At 26.2% G+C, this 11,222-nt stretch overlaps 1 protein-coding gene across 1 annotated transcript; it reads right to left on the minus strand.

Moving 5' to 3' along the window:
• Nucleotides 1-923: 923 nt before the first annotated feature.
• On the minus strand, nucleotides 924-7,513 carry LOC129985211 (cuticle protein 10.9-like). Its single transcript, XM_056095154.1, has 4 exons — nucleotides 7,450-7,513; nucleotides 5,829-5,927; nucleotides 3,850-4,194; nucleotides 924-1,149 (listed from the first exon to the last, which is right to left on the minus strand). The coding sequence occupies exons 1-3, from the start codon at nucleotides 7,456-7,458 to the stop codon at nucleotides 3,886-3,888; spliced, it is 417 nt and encodes a 138-aa protein (XP_055951129.1). The 5' UTR covers nucleotides 7,459-7,513; the 3' UTR covers nucleotides 924-1,149; nucleotides 3,850-3,885.
• Nucleotides 7,514-11,222: the final 3,709 nt, after the last annotated feature.

Here is an 11,222-nt window from a genome sequence, read left to right on the forward strand (position 1 = left end):
GCATCTTTAATTTCCAATTCTTTAATTAATTTTTAGTTTTGAAACACAAGTTTTATGCTTATCTTTTTAAAAAACAATTCTCTATTGAAGAATTCAGTTACTACATTTTTTATAAATTTTTATCATCTTGGCTCAAAATAATCATTCTATAGGCTTCTCATTACTGATATATATATTTTCAAGATTATGTTGTTTATGAGACTGAAGCTAATGGAAGGTTTGGAAATTTTTCATTGTGATTTCAATTTTTCAGAAAACATATTTTTATCAAGATGAATTCTAAAACTTCGCCTATTCCATATTAAAGGAAAATTCGAAATTAATTATTTGATAATAAAACTGTATTTTTTAAAAATGTTCTGTATATCATTTATTGCCATTTTTTTGAATTTAAACAGGATTCTACAGATAATTTTAGATCTTGGTAAGTGCAAATATCGAAAGGATATTCGAGGCTAATAAGAATTTAAAGAAGTGATTAATTAAAAAAAAACTAAGTATAAGTTTTTAAAATATAATTTAATGTTGAAAAAATATAATTCAACGTTCCATATTTAACCTTACAATGCATGAGGTTTTTTATTTTCAGTAGCATATATGCAAATCAACAGAAATGGAATATATTGAATCAAAGGTTAAAAACTAATTAATTGCCAGCTTAAATATTTATTTAAAATTGCTTAGTTATAGCTGGTATTTAAAAAAAAAATCAGATAAAAAGCTTTTGTATTAATTTCAAAATATAATAAATTAAACAGTTCGCTTATTAATTATTGAATTATAAATTTGAATTTTAAAATGGCAAGAATACGAGTAACATAAAAGCTTCTGAATTTAACTGAAGTTTTAAATGTGTATATGGATACCATAAAAGAAAACTTATTAAAAAAACAACAACTATAGATTAAGAAAAAAAACAGATGTTTATTTTGTGCGTCAGACTGTACAAAACGTAGAGGCATAAATAACACATAACATGTAAGGAGAGGAGCCAGAGCATGTGTTTGCATCTGTGCTGTCCTCTCCAATAAAGACGACACATCTCCTATAGCTACAGATTAAGAGCACGTCCAGCAGCTGCTGAAGAACCGCAGGGCAGCCATGGCTTCAAAGCAAGAGAGGAGTCCTTGAGCAGATTTGGAAAGTTTCCTGTTGACAAAAAAACTTTCATTATTCAAATAGAAATTATGATAATTCGATCATTGTAGAGCTAAAGATATGATTCCAAATTGATAATTATAGATTTAAAGGTACGATTGCAATTTCATGGTTATTCATTGATGACATGATTGCAATTGGACATGATTGCAATTTGATGATCATAGACAAAGATATGACTCCATTTCCATGATTATACATTTAAAGACATGATTGCAATTTGATGACCATAGACAAAGATATGATTGCAATTTGATGGTTTTAGATTTAAAGATGTAATTGCAATTTCATGGTTATACAATTAAAGACATGATTGCAATTTGATAATTATAGACAGACATTGCAATTCGATAATTATTATGAATTATGATTGCTATTTGATGCTTATGAATACAAAGATATGATTGCTATTATAGATTTTAAGCATAAGATTATTAGAATTTCCCATTAATTAGCAATGAAATACTTGTTCAATAGAGAAATGATATATGTATCAGACTATACATATAGGAGAAATAATTTTCTGATATTTTAAAATTGTTTATAAGGAAAAAGGGTTATTCACCGAATTTATTATGTTTTAAACTATATTCTAACCGATATTTATTTTGCATTTAACTAATCCATTATAATGTTTTTTTATGCTAAACAAGTAAATGAAACCAGTTCAGTTAGTAGCATCTTACCTAGTTTATAACTAAATAATAACAAGGTGTCGTTTATCAACCCTAAAGAAGGATCCATGTCATTTAAAATTAGAACGGTAACATCACAATTAAGGATAAATCGAATTAAGATCTATATTTCAGAAATATATTGCTCGATTCAAAATTAGTTGTACGCTTAGTTTCACTTTTGTTTTCATTCCACAACAGTTACAAAACAGAATTTTTAAATTAACAATTAAACTTTAAAGAGCTCATTATAATAGTTTTCGAAACTATTATTTAATCTGTGCTTCGAAAATACTAAGACTGAATTTGGTTTTGATTTTTGAAGAAGAATACGGAATACTTTCCATGAAAATTATAATAATTGATTATGAGCAAAGGAAGTAGAGTTTTAGTTGCAGAATTTTATGAAAACTCAAATCAATACTTGTTTTGTATATTTGATTTATCAGATCAAATTACTGAAATTTTGTAACAATAAGCTTTGAGTTTGAGCTACAATGAAACTGAGTTTTCTCTAAAATAATCTTAGCTACAGTGTTAAAAAATAACATTTAGGAAATGATCTTAAAGCTTTTTTTTATTTCTTTCTATGAGTTTAAAACTTCAGATAAGAATGCTGATCAGTGCAATTAGGTGAAAGACTCAGAGCAAAAATTATAGATTAAAAATTCAATTTAGATCAAATATATTCCGGCTAAGATGCATTTAAATTAAACATTTCTTAACCTCAGAAGAAATTTTTTTTTTTTTTTACTTGCAGATTAAATATGTTAGATAAAAAAAAAGCATCATTAGGTGAATAAGCTTAGCATCGAAACAATAATAATAATAATAATAAAAACGAGGAAAGAAACTGTTTTAAACTTGATGGACGTAGAAAAGGTCAAGAGCAATGCCTTCCCTCCCCCAAAAAAGAAGGGGGGGGGAAAGATAGGGCAAGAACCAGTTTCTTTTTAATTGGAACCACTTTCTTTTTATCTTAGTATTCTTGTCTTGCAAATGCTTGACTTCTATAAGCATATTATCCATTTTATTTTGCGGAGAGGAAAATACTTAAAAAAAGATATACGAAGGCTAACTGATATAATTCTTCTTTCATTCCAAGCTTTTGCAGTTATTTTAAAGTGATGCCATATGAAAACTAATGCTCTTGTTATTATTTCTATAAATTAGAGATATAAAATACATAAAGATTAATGTAGAAATCATAGAGTTTCCTTACTTGTGTATGTATTAAGTATAGATTTTTAAATTTTTTGTCTTAAAGTTAATTTATTTACTAATTTATTTTCCTACATTAATTAATTTAATTATTTTCCTTTAATTTATTTACTTAATTTGCTTATTTAACTCATTTACTTACTTTTACTTTACTTCCTTTATTAATTTATTTACTGATTTATTGACTTAATTTATTACTATTACTTAATTTATTAATTTATTTTATTTACTTAATTTATTTACTTATTTATTACGTTATTTAAACTTTATTTAATTTACTTACTTACTTAAGTTATTTGCTAATTAATCTTTAAAGTTAATTTATTTACTTATAATAACTAATCATATGGATGCACTCGTGTGAACATTTCAAAGTAAGTCATTTCTGATGTTCGAAAATTACTTTCATTTTTCTGTGCATTTATTTATTTAATATAAATTCATTGAGGAAAGTTGCATGGTGGGATATATTTTAGCACACGTATTTGTATTTAAAAGAACTGAACTCCTGCTAGTGTTGATGATGCAAATTAGAAAATTCAAGAGTGAAAGTTGATTAAAAATAATCTTATTTACTAAGTAATTTTTAGACATAATAATATTATTCAATTCATAACTGCTACAAGCTGCCTTTTGACTGGAATTGGGCGATACCAAACTCGATTAGATGAAACTGCTTTACCAAAATATACGAAAATCAAAATTAAAATTACAAATAATTTAAAATTTACTAGAGAAAGATCAATTTTCCATAGAATTACAAGATTCATGAAATTATAAATATAAAAATAATTACCTAGGCAATTAAATAAATTTACAAGTCCTAAGTCATTTAATAGAGTGAGTGTCCGTAGGATGGTCGGGGAGCATATCCACCATGTTGGGGTTGGGCATGGAGCTCAACATCAGCGGGGCTCTGGTTTTCAGTTCCAGGCTCGTTGGTCCTGACGTTAGCGCGGAAACCATGGGCATCAGCAACGTAGTCGACCTGTCTGTAGTTTCCATGGGCGTCGGTGTATCCGTAGCTTCCTTGGACATTGCCGTGACCATCTCCATGCTCCTGTCGGGTTTGTTTGAAGTCTCCGGAGTGATGATCTCCTCCTACGATGTCGAAGCCATATTGGTAGGGGATGGGCTGGGCCTGTAGGATAAATGATCAATTTATATTCTTTTATTAATGAAATTAAGCACTGGAAAGTTTGAAATATTGTGTTCTGTGAGCGCTAAATATTGAAAAGTTTAAAATTACAGTTTGAAAAGATAAAGCAAGAGATTCAGTTTCTAATGGTAATGATATTCAATGATGAATTTTTGGTAGTAAAGGATATGCTGCCATGCAATAAAAGATAAAAGGAAAGGAAAGTTTATGAAAAAGATAATTTCCCTATTAGCACAAGATATTGTACGATATTCTGGCGATATTGTTAGATTTTATGAACGTCTGCTAATGTTGGGAAGATATCGTAACAGGATGTGATGATAGGAATGTGATTATAAGGCTACTGATATCTCCAGAACCTCGGATATATTTTAAATCTAAAGGCTGGAAATGAATTTTTCATTATTTTATATATTATCTAAATGAATTTTTAAATCTTAATAATGGAATGCATTCTTAAAATCTGGAAATGAGGATGTTACCATCTATCTAATGGCAGAGTTAAATCATTAAATTAAAAAAAAAAAAAAAAAAAACTGGACTTAAAACAATATTTTTTTAAATAGGAATCTAAAGTTATATTTTATCATTTTGATAAACTGAAGCAAATTACATAAATGAATTTGATATTGGTCTGTATCTGTATTGGCAAGAGTTTAAATTATTGATGATTTTATTCTTTTCATAAATCCATAAAATATTGTGCTTCTCTGAAAATTAGGTAAAAGAAGGAACATTTTTATAAAAATGAATATAAATAAAAAAATTAAAGAAAAATTTAAATTTTACTGAAATTAACCATGTTTGTAATCAATACAGTAACCAAGGGATTGTGTTGCATTAATTAAGTAATTTAATTATTGGTAGTTTATTTAGAAGAATAGATAATTAAGTAACTAAATTTAAGTATTGAATATTTAAATAACTGAATTTGGTATTAAATTTTAGATAGTTGTCTTAGTAAAACGGTAGTATTCATATTGTTTATGGCTCAGTGTTTACTAGTTCTTAGCTGACAAAGCAAGACATTTTTACATTTCGTCTCTCCTTTATGAAGGAGAAATAAGTGTTAAAAGATCGTAATAAATCTTATATAAATAACTAAATTTTGTATTAAATTTTAAATAATTGTCTTAATAAAATGCTAGAATTCATATTGGTTATGGTACAGTGTTTACTAATTCTTTGCTTGCTTGGAGAAACTTTTTTTTATTTCGTTTCTCCTTTATGAACGAGTAACGTGTCAAAAATCGTAATAAAGTAGAAAAAATTGCATTAAAACCTATGTAAATAACTGAATTTGATATTAAATTTGCCTACGACTCAATTCATAGCTTACTAGTTCTTAGCTAGGTTTTTTTAATGCTTTTTTTCTTTTTGAAGTAGAAACATTTGTTAAAATTCATAATAAAGCAGTTAAATTCATAATAAAGCTTTGTAAATAATTTGGTACTAAATTTTAGATAGTTGCCATAGTAAAATGGAAAATATGTATTGCTTATGGCTCAATGTTTACTAGTTCTCAGCTACCTAGGCAAAACTTTTTTTAAACTCTTGATACTCCTTTATGAGGGAGTAATAAGTGTTAAAAACCATAATAAAGCAGTATCACTTACGTAGTCATCATGTCCGTATGATGGAGCTGGAGCACCATAGCCTCCATGTCCATATCGCTGAGCGAAAGCTACAGCAACCAAAGATGCGATAAGAGCGATCTGTAATAAAAAAATAAATTTCGATTATCCCCCAGTATGAAACAGTTTTGGGCATAATCTATTTATGTAATTTTAATTACTTAGTCCTAATAATTCTTTTATTTATTCACAATTATTTGCTACGAATTTAAAAGCAATCTTAACTTATATATCGTTTGAATCCTGTAATTAATGAAAAAAGTAAACCAATTACTAATTTAATAAGTTAAAATGCGTTTAAAATTTAAAAAATTATTTTATAAGCAGAAAAACATTATAAGAAATTTAAAACCTCAAATATATAAAATATATATAAAAAAAATATTTAGAGAGATCCTTTCAGTTAAATAAACTTTTATCTTAATATTTCTTTTAATAGATGCTATTTTAAAAATAAAAATTTTAAAAATAATGTATGAATATAATTGCATTTTTGTGTAAGTTCATTGAAGAAGAATTACTTTTGAATTATAACGCAAAATTATATTGGGAAATTTCACCTATTGAAATATGGCTCGTAATTATCTAGAAATCTTATTTTAAGAATTTTTTTTTCAAATCAAATTTTACTTTAACTAGTTTTTTTTTGTAAAATAAGACTAATAATTAAGATATCTTTGAACTCAAGGACCAAAAATGGTATTTGGATATAAAATTCTTTTTAGAGCTGTAGTGGAGAAAAAGTATTTTTAAATCTTTGGTCACGAATAACTTGAAATTTACCTTTAGGATTTTATGGAATAAAATTTTATATCTTAATTTTTTATAAATATAATTATTGACGTTATTTGAAAAGTAAAAAAAGAGTAAAATAATATGGGAATATAAGTAATTTTTGTTAAAAATAATTGTAGAAAAAACAATTCTTTTTTTGAATTCTGTTTAAAATTAATTGAAAGAAAACTGCAAGAGACCATTAATTTTTTAGCAAATATTACGAATCCTAATAATGTTAATATTGGATAATGCTATTTGCTTTGTGATTTCAGAATTAAATAATTTGAATAAATCTTATATGTATTAAGCTTTTATTTTATACATTTCATACCATAAGTTTTCCCATATAACCAACAATTATATTAGCCTATTTAATAAGGGAAGTTAACAAATTGAAGTTTAAATAAAAATAATTTCTTTTTCTAAGTAACTTTCACAGATAACAATGTTATCTGATTCATAACCACTCCCTGACGATTTTCAATTGCTTGATACGAAACTTGATCAACAGAAATTACTTCAGAAAATATAGGAAAATAATTTTTTTTTCATATTTATATTTTTTAAATTTCTCTGAATTGAAACGACGAAGTCCCCTAACGAATCAGTTTTCCATAACATTCGTTAATCTTTATATCACTGCTTCATAATCTGGATTAAAGTTTAAAAATGCTTTTAAAGCATAAAAAGACGTGTAGCATGTCTTAAAAGTCTCGAAAATCTAATGAATAAAAGAGTTAAACCGTAAACACTCATGACCAACACCACTCATCAAGCAGACAGTAAACCAATGACTTTACCAATCAACATATGACCAATTTCTTACCTTGAACATTTTGTCAAAGGTAGGTAGGCGACTGCTGAAATCTGGGAGAAGTGCAATTGGTGAGCTGTTGTCGATGGATTATGTTCGTCCAGATTGACACTCCACTTTTATACTGCCGACCAGAAAGATAACAAACAAAAATAACGTTTTTGTGTTGTACAGACGCCCTCAATTAACTAGCAAAGCACTTTCTCTCACGCAGTGTAAGATCTAGATCTCGGCCAACAGGGTGGGGCACAGGTGGTTTCGGAAATCGAGAGTGATCGGACTACCGTTTTCTCTTCCTGGAGGGCACTAGAGCACACCCCTGTGGAGGTGCATCTTGAAATTGATTCAGACGAGTGTTTACAGTAAAACGGGAAGGAACACTTTCGATCGAAATCAGATGTTTTTAAATGTTTTGATTGCTCAGTTAGTCGCTATGCGGATGTGTAGATATTTACTCTCAGTTTAAAGCGAATGGATAGTCTCTTGAGTTTTTTAAAATTTCATTTTAATGTTTGATAACGTAATTGTGATTAAAAAAAATTGAATCATTGTCACTTTATTTTGCTGGATGATTTATTTTTTTTTGTAAACAATTACAATTGATCCGATTATTTAGCAAAGATCATTCAAAAAATGTTTTGATCGCCAAATTCATTACTTTGGCTTTGGGAATATGCAGATATTTTACTTCCGATTAAAGTAAATATATAGTATCTTGTTTTCAAGATATTTATCTAGTGATGGTGAAAAAAAATATCTTTTTGATATTTTATTGGATAATTAAACTGTTTTGGTTACATTTACAAACCATTAATTAGCAAATGTCATTGAAAATATTTTCGATCGCAAATTTAGCTATTTTGAATATATGGATGAGTAGTATTTGACTGTTAAATTATCTACTTTGGCTTTGCGGATATGCAGGTATTTTAATTTTAGTTTAAAGCAAATGGATAGTCTCTTGAGTTTTTAAAAGTGGAATTTTAATGTTTGCTAACTTAGTTGTGATAAAAAAAAAGAGATTCATTTTCCTGCTGTTTTGGTGCTCAATTAATATTTATTCGATTACTATGCAAATATCATTGAAAAAAATTTCGATTGTAAATTTAGCTATTTTGAATTTGTAGTGCTTGATCGATAAATTAGTTTCTTTGGCATTTTTGCAGATATTTAACTTTCGGACTAAAAAAAATATATATAGTCACTTGTTTTTACAGATGGGTTGTTAATGTTTGTTTAGTAATGGTAAAAAATCATCTTTTTGATATTTTAGTGGATGATTAAAATGTTTTAGGTATATTTGTGAACCATTATTTATCGAATGCCATTGAAAATATTTTCGATTACAAATTAGCTATTTTGAATATATGGATGAGTAGTTTTTGATTGTGAAATAAGCTATTTTGGCTTGGGAGATGTGTAGATATTTTGCAAATGGATAGTTTCTTAAGTTTTTTAAAACTGGAATTTTAATGTTTGCTAACTTAGTTTTGATAAGAAATTTGAATATTTTTCTTGTTATTTTGGTGGATGATTTAAAAAAAAATGTTTTTTTGTATGCAATTGCAACTTATTTGATTTCTATGAAAATATCATTAAAATTTTTTTTGGTTGTGAATTGGACTGTTTCGAATATGCAGATGTGTAGTTTCTGATCGTTAAATTATTTACTTTGACTTTGCAAGTATACATGTATTCTATTTTCGGATTAAATCAGATGTATATTTTCTTGATTTTAAAGATGATCTGTTAATATTTGTCAGGTGATGATAGAAAAATGAATCATCTTCTTAAAATTTTACTGTATTTACAAACTATTATTTAGCAAATGCCACTGAAAATATTTTCGATTGCAAATTTAACTATTTTGAATATATGAATGAGTAATTTTTTACTGTCAAAAAATTATTTTGGTTTTCTAGATATATAGATATTTTAAGTTAAGGTTAGCACGAAAAAATACTCTCGTGTTTAGCATGGATTTCTATTCAATGGCTACTGAGATAGCATTATTTAAACATTTGAAATATCTTTTTTGATGTTTTGGTACATTTTATAACTGCTTAAAATATCATTTCAAATTATTATTTTACATTTATGGATTCATATTTTTTCATTTGCTATATATGAATGTGTAATGCCTGCTTCCTAAAATAGATTTGATGTACAGATATTTAGTTTTCAGGTTAAGCTGAGTGGATTTTTTTTTTTGTTTTATGCTGTAGAATTCCATTAATATTTAACAATTTGATGATAAAATATCATAAAAAAATCTCCCAGATATTTTAGAAGTCAGATAAAAGGATTTGGAATTGCACGTATCAATTAAAAAAGACTTTCGGTTGTAAATTCTATTGTTTTGAATCTGTCTGCTTACTACTGATTTGATATAGAAGCGTTGAATTCTTGAATCAAAACATTTCAGAAATTATTAATATCCGCTAAATTTTTGAAGTATATTTAAGCATTTCATTATATTTAATCGTGAAATATTTGAATCATTTTTGAGATACGTTCAAAATATCTTAAACATTTTACTATTGTAAATGCTCCTATAAATTATTTTCTGTTTCGAAACTATAGCATGTATATGTAATTGTTTAGAAATTCGTTATTTTGATTTCAGTTAATGACAAGAAGAAAATGAAGTTAATAAAGTTAAATGCGTTAAATGAAGCTATTGTCTTTAAAGTCAATAAAATTCTTTTAATGTCAGCTAAGAATTTGGAAAGATAGCATTGATATCTCAGCATCGTCTATCTTTTAATAATGATCATGACAATGTTCTTAAATTAAATAATTTTAAATGAAATTCAGACATAACTTTTTGAGTTATGATTGTTATATCACCAATAACTCAAAAATTGATTAGATGAATTTTTGAATTTGATATTTATACCAAATTTGCAGATAAACATAAAATTTTGATCAAATTCGTTAATTCAAAGGGATTTTATTCCAAAATTAGGCTTTCTTCATTCTCCTATAAATTAATTGAAAACTTATTGTAATTTGGAAATTTATTAGAAGTCCGAGGGAGAGAAATTCATTGGTAAAAAGGTAATAAAAAATTCATTTGTTCCCTCAATAAACTTTCAATATTAAAAAAAAATATATATTTTTTTAGCTGTTTACTAAAATAGTTGTCGGTATGTCAGACAAAAATTTAGAATTTACTAACATTTTTTTAAAGGAAAAAAAAAATGTTATTTTCATATTTAAAAAAACTGCTATTTTCATACTAAAAAAAATTGCTATTTTCATACTTAAAAAAATTGTTATTTTCATACTTAAAAATAATTGTTATTTTCATACTTAAAAAGAATTGTTATTTTAATGCTGAAAAAGAACGTTTAGTGAAAAATAATTGTTTTTCATTGTTTTACTTAATAATTTACTGAAAAATAATTCGAGATTATACATGCTAGGAGTATTTATCATATAGAAACTTTCCCATTTTTGAATATATAAAACTAATAGACTTTTTTTCTAGTTACTTTCTATCTATAAGTCTGTAACTTTGTAAATAAAAATAAACTAAATTAAAAATACCCTACATTTTATTACAAAATGCTTCAAATTCTGTAAAAAAGCTTTATATTTATTAATTCATATTTTATTTTAATTCTAAAATTAAGCTGCCTTAGAATTGGGAACTCAGTTGCTATGTAATTTGAAAATACTATTGAAAATATTAGTTATTATAACGGTAACGAATAATCACTTATTAGAACATAAATTTTCAGTTTATAATTTATATGTATTGAATATTATTCAACGAAAAG

Source organism: Argiope bruennichi, chromosome 9 (genome assembly GCF_947563725.1).
Source record: "Argiope bruennichi chromosome 9, qqArgBrue1.1, whole genome shotgun sequence".
Taxonomy (NCBI): domain Eukaryota; kingdom Metazoa; phylum Arthropoda; class Arachnida; order Araneae; family Araneidae; genus Argiope; species Argiope bruennichi.